We start from the raw sequence: 14,184 nt of genomic DNA on the forward strand, positions 1-14,184 counted from the left end.
TTATATCTGCGGATATTTTGAAAAAGAGAGCATTCAGATCGTACAGAGCATCGACAGTTTCGAGTTCCGCGGATTTAAGCAAAAAGGCCGAGGAGCAGCAGATGTCTAGATCCATTCTGATAGCTGTCCGACCGAGAAATAAGGTTTGGCAGGATCGTTGTTGTGCATGGCTGTTCACCCTGTTCATTTTCTGAAAAGATTCACGCGGTAGAAAACAACCCGAATGGAACGGTCCAGCCCTGCGCTGAGCCCTTGTTTGGACAGCTATGGGCCATGCATCGTACACGCAACGCCTTAAAAAGGAGCCGGTGAACAGGCGCCCTCCATTTTCTCCAACCCATCGCCCTCTCCCCTCCACACGTCTTTTTTGTCATTTCATCCGCGTCATGGCAAGACTACTCAAGTCCCTGATCCTTTCTGCCACTCTGGCGGCATTGGCTTGCGCTGCACCCCTCATGCAGGACGACTGCGCTGTCCTCGCAGCCCTTTCCGAGGACCAGATTAGAGTCAAGCACGTCTCTGATTGTTACAACTCCTTCATATACGATCTCAATAACGCAACGGAGACCTTGAATACGCTTCAGACGCTATACAACGATTTCTGGATCTTCAGGGACGCCGCCCTGACGCCGAATCTTGCGCCACCATTCACCAGCGCACCTGTAGATGTTCTGGATCAGCTGCACAGGATTCGACAGGACTCACATGCGAGCGATTTTGCATTCCATAAAAAGCTGACCATGTTGGCCAACTCGGTGAACGATGCTCATTTCTCCTATGAACGTAAGTATCTTTTGTAACATCATTAGTTTTCGTTTCTGTAAGCGTTTAAGTGGGAAGGAAAAAAAAATGTCGTACTGACGGACAGACTATGGACTTTCACGGTTATATTTATATAGCGGACTGCTACAGTGCTTTCAAATTCACCCAGCCGCTGTGGCTCTACGCGCCTGTGATCGATGGCCGCCAGGTAAGGAGGTCGATCAAATGAACTGGCAACTTTTTTTTTTTTTTTTTTTTTTTTTCCCCTTCAGAAATAGCTTTGCTCATTATAGCCTCTTTATGAATGTTAGGCCATTCGCGTGTACAAAGACAATTCTGGGAACGGTTACACCGATTGTGAGGTCGTTCAAATCAACGGTGAAGATGCACAGCCGTATATCCAGGCGTATACCGACAAGAACGCAGGTCTTTCCAAGGATGCTGCTGTGCGGTTTAATTATGCACTCACTTCCCAAGAGTACAAGGAAAGCACTCAGAAATGGAGTGAAAAAATTGGAATTTTCAGTTCGACAACTGCTCTTCCCGATGCCGATTATATCGACTACCGTATCCAATGCAATGGCAAGGAAGCCGTGGAATATCGCGGCCATTGGAGTGCTGCCAAGGGCTCTGGTGTCAACGATTTTACAGACCAGGCCAGCTTCTACCAAAATATCTGCCTCGCTTCTAAACCCAAGCCATTCGTTCCCGGTCGTTCAAGCACCCAGGAACCCACTACCGAGGTGAGGGAGGTCCACGCTCAAGAACGACTCAAGTTGCAGCAAGAAGTGTTCCAGCTGGGTCCCATGAATGAGCTGTCTAATTCTGACAAAGACTTCCCCAACGCGACGTTCGTCGATGGCGGAGTCACGGCCGTGTATCAGCTCAAGTCCCAGCCCCATGTAGGTGTCTTCGTTTTGCCGACGATGGAACTCAAGTACAAGATTGAGATCCCAAAAATCCAGAAATGGTTGTCCAATCTTGCCGGTTTGGGTGCCACCCATTTGATCATCGACACCAGCAACAATGATGGTGGAAGTATCGCCTTTGCCAACATCCTCGTCAGCATGTTCTTCCCAACGAAGAACAAGCGAACCAGTGCACACCTAGCCCGATACCGTGTCAACGCAGCAGCTGAAGCCATGGCAGACGTGGACATTGCAAATCCGACAGTCCAGACGTACTTCAATCCCAGAGAGCTAGCGGACAAGACATCATTCCAGCCCTTCACGACTAACATTTTCAAGAACCCATTTAATTCGACCGTCAACGGACGTTTGGCCTCATACACAGACTTGCTCTACCTAGATTTCGACCCACAAATTGTGAACGAAAACATAACCTACCCCTGGACTGGTGTTGCCTCCAATATCGTGATCTTGACGGACGGTGGATGTGGGTCTGCCTGCGGTATGTTCTCGGAACTGATGGTGCGCAGGCATGGAGTCAAGGCCATCGCGGTTGGAGGTTATACCAAGAAGGACCTGTCCATGTTTTCGTACGCAGGTGCGTCGGTCCTGAAGCTGTCGGATCTTTTTGATAGCTATGAAAGCTCGGGCGTTGTCCCGTTGATGAAGCCTTTGCCGTACGAGACCACTTGCCAGATTCCGATGATCGAGATGTATAGTGAGGGGGATACGACGCCGCTGGAGTATAACCCTGCGAGATATATCGCTGCACACCGTCTGGACTACACCTCCCAGACTGCCAGGCATCGTGATAAGCTCTGGGAGACTGTTGCGGAGACTGTCTGGCCCTAAGGGATCCGGTATATAATTATAAATATATATTTTGTAAATAGATAAAGCATGAGTGGTTATTTTTATATATATCCTTCTATTCTAGATAGATGGATGGAATCCATACGTGTTGTTGCCTGAGGTTGAGCTTGCCTTTGTTCACGTACAGACTAATGGGTTTCTGCGGTGAATCGCCAACAGCTGATTTTCGCAAGAACTTCTTCCTGGGCCCTGGGTCTGCCCTGTGGGCGAAACAGTGGAATGGGACCGGTTAAGAAAAAAAAATGGAATGATGATCGCGTCGACCAATCAGATTCCTCATTCCCTGATCAGATCACTCGAGGACCAAATAGCAGCACAAACAGGAGTAGACTACGGATAGCTCTACTCGAGTGGGCATACTTTCCCTCTTTCTCTGCAGGATATGGAGGACACATAGGCTCGATCGGCCGTAGTTTACCTGTTTCTCCTGTGTTTGTAAAAATAAAAAAAAATATCCACGTCGCTGGGGCGCCAGATCTAAAGTGTCGCAGGGGTGTGAACATTTTTTTTCCTTACATGACAGGTACGGATGGATCAGATATGGATGGTGAATGTGTGGACAACGAGGGGGAAATGCCGGTGTACAGAAAACGAGAGAAGTGGGCGCACACTTGCTTTAAAGTGGGGGACAGGAGGTGATTCTTCGGTAGCAGCGAACCCTTGATTCATATTTCACATTGCGGTCGGCACGTCGAGATTGACCGGGGGAACGTTGAGTACAAAGCTTGGTCGGATTCGAAGGGGACCGTTCGAAGAAGCGCTAGTCTATTCCCAATAGAGTTGCCTTATCTTCCCTTCCTGTTTGGTGCATTTTGTGTTGTGAAGGAGCCGATCTCCACCCATCCCTGCCACACGAATGATGCTTTCTTGTCCACCCTGGTCTAATCCGTGGGATTCTCTGGATGGACGGGAAGCAGCGACCTGGAGCCATGGTGTATTGTTATCATTAGGTCCCCGCCTCTTGCTCTCTCCTCTCGCTCCCCATCTTTTTTTATACTTTTCTTCCATCCTCTCTTCTTTTCCTTCTTTTCTTTTCTTTCTTTCTTTCTTTCTCTTCTTTCTTCTCATCCCATCTCCCTCTTTCCTCTTCTCCTCCCCCTTCCAGCAGCACCACCAGCAGCATTACAGCAATGGCAGTGCAGCAGAGGAAGACGACGACCGTCCACGAAATCAAGACCGAGAAGAAAGTTGTCGCCCAGGTTGGCAAAACCTGGGGTCGCGATCGAGGTAACAATTTCCACTCTATTTCTAGTGTTGCTCTTCTTTCTCACACATACACATGCACACACACGCAGCAGCAGAATGTGCCATTCCCAGGAAGCAAAGGGGCCTCAAGAGCAGCACAGGATTCGACCTCTTGGAGCTCGTGCTCGTACTCGACGCGCCTGTCTCTTGTCCCATCCTCATCTCATCTCTTCAGGGCGATGCCAGGAATCACTTTTCAGCTCAAGCTCGGCGAGGGCTGGGTTGAGCAGCGCGAATCATTGGAACGCCACAGGGCCGCGCTCACATCGTCCCTCCCCAAAATGCAATTCACATTTCATTATTGCACAGACGCGCGCCTCTGGACATTTTCGATTTGCGACAGCAAATAGCCCGGGAAGCAGCCCAGTCTTGAACTCTGCTTTGCAAAAGATACTTTTCTGTCCCTATTGTCCTGCTTCGCTGCTTCCCTACCTTGCTGCCTTCAGTCCCAGATTGATTCTCATCTTCCATCTTGTTTATTGACTGACTCGTCTCTGGTAGATGTCTCTTTTGGCACCATCTTGGTCTCGCTCGGCATCTTGGTCTTCTCACCTCTCTGGGTGTTGTACACATACATCTCCTGCAACGGCTACAACTGCGCCATGTCTGCACCCGCCCTCGAGGTTTACAACGCCCCTGATCATCTCGTGGCCCTCAAGACCCTCCTGATCCGTGAGATGCCAAGATACTCGCCCTATGCCACCCGCCTCTTCTTCTCCTGGTTGCTCTTCCAGGCTGTCCTCTACGCCTTCTTGCCCGCCGCGATCGGATACGGCCAGCGTACCCCTGCCGGACACCTTCTCCCTTACAAGGTACATACCACAAAGCTATTTCTGGGACATGCACGTTTTTCTTTTTAACGCGGTTACTAACACAAAGCTCTTTCGACTAAATTGATCACCCATTGCAGGTCAACGGACTCTTGGCCTGGATCATCTCGCATGCCTTGTACGCCGCTGGCGGTTTGTACTTTGGCTGGTGGAAGCTCTCGATTATCCATGACAACTGGGGCGGTCTCTTGTTCGCTGCCAACCTGTACGGATACTTCCTGACCTTCTTCTGCTTCTTCAAGGCCTACGTCTTCCCCTCTCACCCCGCCGATCGCAAATTCTCGGGCTCGTTCATCTACGATCTCCTCATGGGTATCGAGTTCAACCCCCGTTTCGGAAAGTACTTTGACTTCAAGCTCTTCCACAACGGTCGCCCCGGAATCGTCGCCTGGACTATGATCAACTTGTCCTTTGCGGCTGCTCAGTACCAGAAGATCGGCTATGTTACGAACTCGATGATCCTGTTGAACGTCCTCCACGCCACCTATGTCCTCGACTTTTTCTACAACGAGGACTGGTACCTCCGCACCATCGATATCGCCCACGACCACTTTGGATTCTACCTCGCCTGGGGTGATTCCGTCTGGCTGCCCTGGTTGGTAAGTGTCCTTTTGTTACGCAATATTCTTTGGATCGATGTATTGTTCTCGTATTGTTTGAATGATAATGGTGCTCGTTATTGACCACTACAACTGCGCTGTGTATTCTTCTTCAACCTCCACAGTACACTCTCCAGTCCCACTACCTTCTTCGCAACACTGTCGACTTGACTCCTATCCAGTTCGCTTTCATCGCCGCCGTGGGCTTCACCGGATATTTCATTTTCCGTTCCGTCAACCACCAGAAGGACATTGTGCGCTCGACCAATGGCGAGTGCAAGGTCTGGGGCAAGCCTGCGAAGGTGATCCGCACCTCGTTCGTGACCTCGGACGGTAAGACCCACAAGTCGCTCCTGCTCTGCTCGGGTTACTGGGGTCTCTCTCGCCACTTCAACTATGTCGGTGATTTGTTGATCTCCTTGGCGATGTGTATGACCTGCGGCGTCCAGCACCTGTTGCCTTACTTCTACATCATCTACATGACCATCTTGTTGTTGCACCGCATCCAGCGCGACCATACCCGCTGCAGAGGCAAGTACGGCAAGTACTGGGAGGAGTACGAGAGGATCGTCCCATACAAGCTGATCCCCTATATCTACTAGGCGGATTGCAGGATCAGGGACAGTATACTCTCTAGACTACCATGCTCTTTGTTTTCTTTTCCGTCTTGTTATATACACATCCATTTTGTCATTGCTTTTGTTCAATAAAGAAAAAAATAAAATAAAATAAAATATAATATACTTCTCATTTAGAAAGCCTTTCCTGTGCTATCTTTTTTCTTTATCTCCACTCGACTTTTCGCCTTGGAGAATCCGTCTCGTTGGGGGTCGAAGTATCTGCGAAAAAAAAGTGGAGTATGAAATAAAGAAGGAAAGACAGCCGCTTGTCTCTTTTGATGCTGGTACGACATGCATTTGCGCACTGAATCTTTTGTGCGCCCGGGTTCAGAAATGCACGAACATGTCATCACGATTGGGCTAAACACAAGCGAGGCAGGCCGAGGTGTATTCGTTCTCCTATTTTTCGAGAATGTTGTTGACGCACGAACGGGATAGTTATGCGTTATGCCCATAAAAAAAAAAGGAAAAAAAGACGCAAGGAAGCCCAAGGATGAGATGGGAATGTGCAGAGTAAGAGCAGACGCGTAACCGTTCAGTCATCCTTTCGGCATTATTGGGCACCGTCCCCGATCGCTTTTTTTTATTTATTTGTTTTGCATGTGGATGTGGATGCGGATCGCATGCGGATAGTCCGTCAGTGTCTGGTTTGTGCTTTCTGGAACCGATCGAGAAACGAGGCTGCCATAAGACCGCCTTGCTTGGAACATCTTTCGTCCTTAGGCTTCTGCTGATCCTCCTCCATTCTTCTTTCTTTTTCTTTGCTCATTCCATCCCTCGACTCATTCAGCTTCGACTTCAACCGCCAACAACCAACAACCAACAACCAACAACCAACAACACCAGCATACCAACCATGTCCATCCCAAAGAACTCCTGTCTGATTTTCGGTGGCACAGGAGCCGTCGGCAAGTGCCTCGTCCGTGACGCCCTCGCCTCCAATGCCTTCACCCGCGTCCTCACCCTCGGCCGCAGACCCGTCACCACCGACGACAGCTTCACCAACACCTCAGTCCTCGACCAAAAGACCGTTGACTTTGAGAACATCGCCTCCACATTCCCCACGGACGACTTGCCCCAGGTGGTCTATTGCTCACTCGCCACCACCCGAGCACTCGCAGGATCCGCTGCGGCATTCAAGAAGATCGACCAACAATACGTCCTTGACTCGGCTCGGTACATTCACGAGAAGGCACCCAAGGACCCCGAGACCGGAAAGTCAAAGGTTCATTTCCTTTACTGCTCCTCCGCCAATGCCAATGCGAACTCGTTCTTTTTATACACAAAGACCAAGGGCGAGACCGAGAAGGCACTGGCCGAGATTGGATTCGAGAGAGTGAGCATCTTCCATCCGGCGTACTTGAAAGTAGTCGAGCCTCGTGAGTCAGGATCGCGATATGCAGAGTGGGTACTCGACAGGGCTGTGCCATTGCTCGAGTTCGTGTCGGAAAAGTTGACGACGGTCAGCGTGGCGACCGTGGCCCAGAGCATGCGACTGGTCGGCACATCAGACAGTGTAGAGGTCGAGGGGATCAAACCGCAGAAGATCGAGGTGAACCCGGTTTCCAAGTCGATGGTTACGATCTACAACAACGCCAACATCCACGACATTGTGAATAACTATGCCGCGGCGTCCAAGTTGTAATACGCTGAGGGCGTAGCTGGGCTCCATCGGAGGGCTATCCAGTTGATGCAATAATGTACATATCGTAGTCGTGCCCGCGTTTATCGAATAAAAAATATGCCGCCTGTAGCGGCTAGCTGTTATATGCCTAGGACGGGGCACTTTGTACCTCCAACGGGGAGCGAGTGGGCCCCCACCAAATAACGGTTGGAAGCGGCGATGGCGCAACCTTCTTTTCTTCATTCTCATTCTCCCCCACCCCTTGTCTTCGTCTACAACATCCCGATTCCGCATCCCTGAAAGCACAATGGCCTCCAACGACACCACAAACGAGCACCCTGCAGTCACCCGCTTCCGCGAGTATCTGCGCATCAAGACCGTCCAGCCCAACCCCGACTATGTAGGAAGCACCGCTTTCCTAATCCGCGAGGCTGAGGAGATTGGCATTCCATACAAAGTCGTCGAGGTACCACTGTGCTCGATTCGGAATGAGAGGAACCGACTGCATCCCTCCATGAGCTTGTTTACTCACTCACGTTTTTCCTTATTGCATGCGGAAATGTAGTGCGTCAAGGGCAAGCCCACGGTGATCATGACCGTTGAGGGCACCGACCCCAGCCTGCCCTCGCTCCTGCTCAACAGCCATACAGATGTGGTGCCCGTCTTCCCTGAGATGTGGACCCAGGACGCTTTTGCGGCCAACAAGGTGGACGGATTCATCTATGCCCGTGGCGCCCAGGACATGAAGTGTGTCGGCATCAGGTACGCGGTGCTTGTATCTGGAAGATAATGTAGCTCATGTTGTTATGATTCACTAACATATGTCTTTGTCGGCCTCAATTGCGTGCTTTTTATCATGCAGCTACCTGGAAGTCATCCGCCGCTACAGAGCTGCCGGAAAGAAGCCGCTTCGAACTATCCACCTCACTTGGGTCCCAGGCAAGTATATAGTCCTCCATCACAGCGTATTATGCGCAGCGCAGCCTTGTCCTTGTACAACCTTCACCTCTTGCGGGATGCATGGATAGCAGCAAAGCGTGGGAGATATTGGAAAAAAAATGTTGCTCCTTTTGGTCATGTTTTGTGTTCACCGAACTAACTAAACGGCCCTTCTTCCCGTTCCATTTAACCAAACTACAACAGAGGAGGAAGTCGGAGGCGTCGAGGGCATGAAGCTGCTCGTTCATCACGAAGAATTCAAGAAGCTCAATGTTGCCTTTGCCCTGGACGAGGGTATTGCTTCGCCCAAGGATGCACTCAAGGTCTTTTACGGCGAGCGCATGCCCTGGTGGATCAAGATTACCGCCACTGGACCTACTGGTCACGGATCACAGTTCATTCAGGAGACCGCACCGAGCAAGCTACTCAAGGTTATCGAGAAGTTTATGAACCTGCGCAATGAACAGGAGAAGCTGCTCGAGGTTGGATTGCACCACAATGGCACGCGTTACACCCTTGGAGACGTGACCACGATCAACCTTACTTTCTTGCAGGTAAAATGCACCTTCGAGCAATTTTCCTTTGATGAAAAATGGAGCTGCATCTGCTTTTTTTTTTCTATTGCTTGCACTCAGTTGCTTTGTTTTGTGTTCTATGTCATCATGTAGAGCGGCATCCAGTACAATGTTATCCCCATGGAGGCTACCTGCGGATTCGATATCCGTGTTAGCCCCTTCTTCGACATGAAGGAGTTTCAGGCCAAAATCGAGGGATTCGTCCACTCTCAGCCAGGGTATGTGATCTGTCAGCCTGAGTCTATTCGCATTTTATTTCTAGAGTAGCAACTAACCGCGTTAACAACTCATTGTCTTATAGCGTGACGATGGGATTTGTGAACGGACACTTTGACAACACACTCACCGCCATTGATGAGTCCAACATTTGGTGGACCGTTTTCAGCGACGCCTGCAAGGGAATGAACGTCGAGTACGAGACTGAGATCTTCCCAGGTATATGATATATCACCAAATCGGTCTGATGAGTTTTTACTTTGTCCTGTAATAGCGCAAAGAACTGATCAATCCACTTTTTTTTATCTCCTTGAATGTCGATAGCGGCAACCGACTCGCGCTACCTCCGTGAAGTCGGTATCCCAGCATTGGGTGTCTCCTACCTTAAGAACACGCCCTTGCTGCTCCACGATCACGACGAGCGCATGCACGAGGATATTTTCTTGGAGGGCATCGATTTCTACGAGACTCTGATTACCCGCCTGGCGGATGTTACAGCTGCACAGGTCGAGGCTACCCGTATCAAGTAAACCCAGGCCATGCAACGAAAAACGTCGCTGTAGATTAAATGGCTCAGTGCCGCCCTAGAACAGATTTTAATTTCCGTTGGAGCATTAAAAACGCACCAACTACGCGACGCCATAGAATTTTTTTGGTGAGCATAAGCAAATACATGCAGTAAAAGAATTTCGGCGTGCAATAACAGAATTATGCAGCTTTAGGATATAAATTACACCTACCGATCATTTTTAAATGTGCTTGCGAACACATATATGGTTGAGATGGGGTTTAGGCACTTCCTGGGGCCTGGCTAGTTGCCGATTCCTGCCCTGATGCCGCATTGGCCGCACGCTTGCGCCTTGGAGCTCCTTCTTGTTCTGCAGCCGCGGTTGATGCTGTCCTCTTTCGGGCCACACTGCCCTTGCTGGCGCTGGTGCTGCTAGTACTACTGGTGCTGCTAGTACTACTGGTGCTATTGGTGCTGCTAGTGCTACTGTTACCATTGATGCTGCTAGTGCTACTGTTACTATTGATGCTGCTGCTACTGGTGCTCGCGCTATCGGTTACTGTCTGTGTAGCTTCCATCCAAGGATATCTACCATTCTCATCTACAGGCTGAAGATAGAGTGGCCTCTGTTGCTGAAGCAAGTGCCCTTGAATAACGTTGCAAATATTGTGGCCCGCCATGATATCGCGGTGCATGTATGTCTTGCAAGTCTTGCAATACAGCCGACGTATTTGAACCTGGCCGACAAACTCCTCGCACATCGGACACTTCTTTGACGTGTAGTACTCATTGACGCCCACGACAATATACCCGAGCGCCCTTGCCTAACGGACACAGAACGTAAGGCGCCTCATTAGCGTCATCAGTAGCTTTTTTTTTTTTTTTTTTTTTTTTTTTTTTAAAAAAAAAAAAAAAAAAAGAAATCGAATGTCTTGCAATGAAGCACTAACCCTTTGAACAAAGTACGATTGGAAGGACTCATGTAACGAGGAAAGTCGTCCCGTGGATGAAAACTTGCCTAGACCAATGCCGATTACAACCTTGTCCTCTTCATCTCGCTGTCTACCAAGCGATCCTCCAACCATATTGAGCAGGCGATCTGCGATGATGTCGAATTCTGCCTCTCTAGCTTTTCTGGCATCCCACTGGTGCTTTTTGAATGTGGCGCTTTTGTTGTAGAACTCGTGGAGCTGCTCCTTGACGCCTGCTAATCCCGCGACGTACTTTTCAACGCTGGCATCCTTTCCGCGAAGGGCTGGTAGCTCGCTTTCGATGTTGCTGATAGATTTTGCTGCGCCTAGCGGGATCGACCGTTTGCGTTCTTCTAACCAACGTCGAAACTTGAATGTTGGTTGGTATACGGCCTTCTGCTTTACAGCTAGGTTGTAAAAGACCTGGGAGCTGCGGGCGGAAGCCTCGGTGTCATTGTCATTGTCAGGTTGTTCGGTACCGACGGCACTGTTCTGTTGATGGAAGCTCTCCTTGGATCTCGGCATACTCGCTCCTGTAACACATGCTTGCTCTGGATTATAACTGTCGCTGCGTGGCTTTCCATTTTCGAGGCTGACGGATTTTTTCATGTCATCTAAGGTCTTCTCAGGCAATAGAGCGCTCGCTCCAACCACAAACGCTTGACCAAGATCGAGACCTAATATCTTGATTTTCTCTGGTTCACAGTCCCAAAGAACTGCAACATCCTGCTTCGTCTTGACAACGTTCCGAACCTCAGTTAGGTAGTAGTCGACTCCACCCACAGTGGACGTAATCCGAGAAGGCAATATGTCCGTGGGATGCCGCCTGTACCGAACCGAGAGAAGCTCCTTCAGCTTGAATGCCGTTAACTGGAGACGAAAGCCATCGGTCCGAATAGATCCGCGAATAACGTAACCGCGTTCCTTATAAGTGCGGGGGTCGAAATCCTCGTTCTGAATGATTCTCAGGTGCTCTTTGATCTCTGCAAGTGAAGGTGTCGCGAGGTTGTTGAATGATTTGCTGATTCTGGGCATGCGACGCTTTTTATGACCCAGTCCTACGTCGGTGATGAGTGTCGTGAGGAGGTAGCCTGGTGCTTGGTTGGCCAGCCAGTACGACATGTCAGACAACGCAGGACGATAGTCCTTGGCTCCATGAAGACTCTGCAGCTTCGCCTTGAGTGTGTCGCTCTTCCAAAAGATTGAAATCAATTCCAGTTCCGTGAACGCGACGAACGGCTGCGCGGAAGGCGTACACGCCATTAACTTCCGAGGGTTCTTGGTCAGCGGGTTCAGACGGTAAAAGTTCTCGACCGCAGAGACGTCGCCACGAATGTCAATGCATGTCCCAGCCGGCAAGAGCCCTTTGACCAGTTGTTTCTTGAGCTGTTTTAAAGTTGCCGTGTGTAAGGTTCGAGTTAGTGGAATAGAACCTTGTAACCTTGAACCTTGTGTCCCTTGTATGTACATGTACATATGTTGTTCCCCCCTCTCTTTTTTCTCTCTTTCTTTCTCCCCATTTCGCCACAGAATACCTTCACTCTCAGTCATTCATTGTCTATGTCCAACATCGCCACTCCGGCATCCCTTACTCTTTCCTTCTCACATTTACCTTTTTATGGAGTTCCTTGCAGCCTTTTCCGTACAATCGCTTGAGATCAACCGACAGCTGCGCGATTATGCTTCGCAGTATGACTGACCCCGGGTATGGCATTCTCGTGTTGATGATAGCAGCATCTTTTCGTTCCAGTAAGTGTAGCTCCTGCGCTCGATCGATGAACCTCCGCGTGCACTGTATACTCTTCGTTTTGCCGCTAGGGATGATGCCCGAATACACATATGTTGTTAATATCCCAAGGAACCTTTGATGATCGTCCTTATCGACCTCCGAATCTGCGTCTCTATCCTCCTGCTCCTTGTCGATCTCCGAATCTATGTCCTCCTGCTCTTCGCCATCCTTATCACCATCCTTATCATCATCCTTATCACTATCCTTATCACCATCATTGTCCTTATTCGTACCCGGTATGCGCGGGCAGATGAGATCCAACAAATCCCTATCCGTTTCCTTAAAGATGGCTGGATCAGAGACACACTCGATGAACCGACCAAGGAGCTGTTGGCAAGTGTGTTTTGTACCGGCTGCAAGGCGGATGGCTTCCCGGAGGCATCGGAGTACTTCAGAAGCTTCATCAGGGCTCAAGTCTTCAGCTCTTCTGACATTCGCGGATAAAGTCCCAACATCAAGTGTAACTGTTGGATGCTCCCAGTCAAGAGCACGCGTGAAGTCAGCCTTGTTCATCTCGTCAACTGACTTAACTTTCTTGGCGGTTGCTGGTTCAGGTTGCGTCGTATTCTGTGGAGGAATCACTGGCGCGGACGGTGCCATCGGAGTTGTCTTCCAGGGCTTCCATTGGTATTGTGTCATTGACTCTGGTAAGTCGTGTTGTATCTTGCGAGTCCGCACCTTCATAGAATACCGTGGGCGATGACGAGGTTTTTCTTGCTGTGAAACCGCTTGATGAAGTGTCGAAGACGTGGGCGCTACCGCAGGTTGAGGAAATGTTGAGGGTGAAGGTGCTTCCGTGAGTTGCGTAAGTGTCAAAAGCGGGGGTGTAGCCGCGGGCTGAGGATGTGTCGAAGGCGGATGTTCAGGTCGATCAATTGTGCGGTAGCGGTTGAATGTTTGTGAAGACTTGTGCCTTTGGGATTCATTATCATGCGTCTCACTAGATGCATTGCCATAGTACGTAGACTAGAGTTAGTAATGGACGCATTCAAGCGAAGGCAGAAGAATGAAGACTACAGGAGTAAAATTTTTTACCGTTTCCTGGCTTGAATGTTATCGCGCCGTTCTTTCCCATTGTCAATGCATTCTATTTGCAGACGGCGAAACGTAGACCAAAGTTCCTCGTATTGCAGCATCTGGTGGGACTGAGCTTGCTGCACATGCTGCAATGGTGTCTGCTTATGGTGCACAAACACCTGTAGAGAGGTCGCAAAGGTCAATTTCTTGTCGTTTTTGAGAATGACACGACTGTTCGACAGGTACTCTTGCACCATCTCAGCTGGATCTAGAATTAAAAGGCAGGCAGCAGCAACACAGTTAGAGTTGGAATTTGTTTACAAGAACACGCTAGAGTCTTTCGGTTGAACGCTAAACATTACCCTCTCCCTTTAACTGCTTAATGATACTGAAATTCGTTACACATCCCAATGAAGGAACGTTGGCGTTGTAGTCGTTCGATGAGACCACACCCAAGACTATGAGTTGCGTCCTGTTGATTCCAAGAGTAGTCAGGACATCGGGGACGTTGTACGCAAGGATGCGTCCTCTTGATATTGGTCGCCAGATGATCGAAATGTGTTGGTAAAGGAGCATATCACTGTCTCGCGATAGGACAACGTCTCCGGGCAAACAGTCTTGCGCAATTTTGAGATCCGCCTCGGTCGGGCACACTTCTACAGACCACCCTCTCTGTTGTAAATACGCTGCAAACGCTTGTCGAGCCTC

General features: G+C 49.7%; 6 protein-coding genes across 6 annotated transcripts; 4 read left to right on the forward strand and 2 right to left on the reverse strand.

Moving 5' to 3' along the window:
* Positions 1-386: 386 nt before the first annotated feature.
* Positions 387-2,522, forward strand: BC939DRAFT_479705 (uncharacterized protein; the record flags this gene model as incomplete). Its single annotated transcript, XM_051558872.1, has 3 exons — positions 387-783; positions 900-970; positions 1,074-2,522. 3 exons carry the CDS (start codon positions 387-389, stop codon positions 2,520-2,522), a joined length of 1,917 nt encoding a protein of 638 aa, XP_051409261.1.
* Positions 2,523-3,539: 1,017 nt separating this feature from the next.
* Positions 3,540-6,057, forward strand: BC939DRAFT_460499 (7-dehydrosterol-delta 7-reductase). Its single transcript, XM_051556885.1, has 4 exons — positions 3,540-3,770; positions 4,290-4,600; positions 4,699-5,217; positions 5,343-6,057. The coding sequence occupies exons 1-4, from the start codon at positions 3,674-3,676 to the stop codon at positions 5,817-5,819; spliced, it is 1,404 nt and encodes a 467-aa protein (XP_051409262.1). The 5' UTR covers positions 3,540-3,673; the 3' UTR covers positions 5,820-6,057.
* Positions 6,058-6,636: 579 nt separating this feature from the next.
* BC939DRAFT_460504 (uncharacterized protein) lies at positions 6,637-7,654 on the forward strand. Its single transcript, XM_051556886.1, has one exon. It carries the CDS (start codon positions 6,694-6,696, stop codon positions 7,480-7,482), a length of 789 nt encoding a protein of 262 aa, XP_051409263.1. The 5' UTR covers positions 6,637-6,693; the 3' UTR covers positions 7,483-7,654.
* Positions 7,655-9,870, forward strand: BC939DRAFT_460510 (uncharacterized protein). The gene is made up of 7 exons (XM_051556888.1): positions 7,655-7,927; positions 8,027-8,223; positions 8,324-8,400; positions 8,605-8,954; positions 9,069-9,193; positions 9,277-9,410; positions 9,516-9,870. The coding sequence occupies exons 1-7, from the start codon at positions 7,769-7,771 to the stop codon at positions 9,719-9,721; spliced, it is 1,248 nt and encodes a 415-aa protein (XP_051409264.1). The 5' UTR covers positions 7,655-7,768; the 3' UTR covers positions 9,722-9,870.
* Positions 9,794-10,205, reverse strand: BC939DRAFT_460512 (uncharacterized protein). Its single transcript, XM_051556889.1, is given in 3 exon segments — positions 9,794-9,820; positions 9,932-10,160; positions 10,179-10,205. The coding sequence occupies 2 exon segments, from the start codon at positions 10,193-10,195 to the stop codon at positions 9,941-9,943; spliced, it is 237 nt and encodes a 78-aa protein (XP_051409265.1). The 5' UTR covers positions 10,196-10,205; the 3' UTR covers positions 9,794-9,820; positions 9,932-9,940.
* Positions 10,206-13,317: 3,112 nt separating this feature from the next.
* Positions 13,318-14,184, reverse strand: BC939DRAFT_267411 (uncharacterized protein). The gene is made up of 2 exons (XM_051551109.1): positions 13,839-14,184; positions 13,318-13,738 (listed from the first exon to the last, which is right to left on the reverse strand). Exons 1-2 carry the CDS (start codon positions 14,050-14,052, stop codon positions 13,491-13,493), a joined length of 462 nt encoding a protein of 153 aa, XP_051409266.1. The 5' UTR covers positions 14,053-14,184; the 3' UTR covers positions 13,318-13,490.

The sequence above is a fragment of the Gamsiella multidivaricata genome (genome assembly GCF_025024155.1).
Source record: "Gamsiella multidivaricata strain RSA 2152 chromosome Unknown BC939scaffold_62, whole genome shotgun sequence".
NCBI classification, from domain to species: Eukaryota; Fungi; Mortierellomycota; class Mortierellomycetes; order Mortierellales; family Mortierellaceae; genus Gamsiella; species Gamsiella multidivaricata.

Excerpts from the sequence above, each read along its gene's own strand:
- BC939DRAFT_460504 (XM_051556886.1), top strand. The coding sequence starts at position 6,694 with ATGTCCATCCCAAAGAACTCCTGTCTGATTTTCGGTGGCACAGGAGCC.
- BC939DRAFT_460510 (XM_051556888.1), top strand. The coding sequence starts at position 7,769 with ATGGCCTCCAACGACACCACAAACGAGCACCCTGCAGTCACCCGCTTC. Across the intron at positions 8,401-8,604 it reads CCACCTCACTTGGGTCCCAG|AGGAGGAAGTCGGAGGCGTC; the intron begins GCAAGTATATAG and ends AAACTACAACAG. Across the intron at positions 9,411-9,515 it reads CGAGACTGAGATCTTCCCAG|CGGCAACCGACTCGCGCTAC; the intron begins GTATATGATATA and ends GAATGTCGATAG.
- BC939DRAFT_460499 (XM_051556885.1), top strand. The coding sequence starts at position 3,674 with ATGGCAGTGCAGCAGAGGAAGACGACGACCGTCCACGAAATCAAGACC. Across the intron at positions 4,601-4,698 it reads GACACCTTCTCCCTTACAAG|GTCAACGGACTCTTGGCCTG; the intron begins GTACATACCACA and ends CACCCATTGCAG. Across the intron at positions 5,218-5,342 it reads CCGTCTGGCTGCCCTGGTTG|TACACTCTCCAGTCCCACTA; the intron begins GTAAGTGTCCTT and ends CAACCTCCACAG.
- BC939DRAFT_267411 (XM_051551109.1), bottom strand. The coding sequence starts at position 14,052 with ATGCTCCTTTACCAACACATTTCGATCATCTGGCGACCAATATCAAGA. Across the intron at positions 13,739-13,838 it reads TAAGCAGTTAAAGGGAGAGG|CTGAGATGGTGCAAGAGTAC; the intron begins GTAATGTTTAGC and ends TTCTAGATCCAG.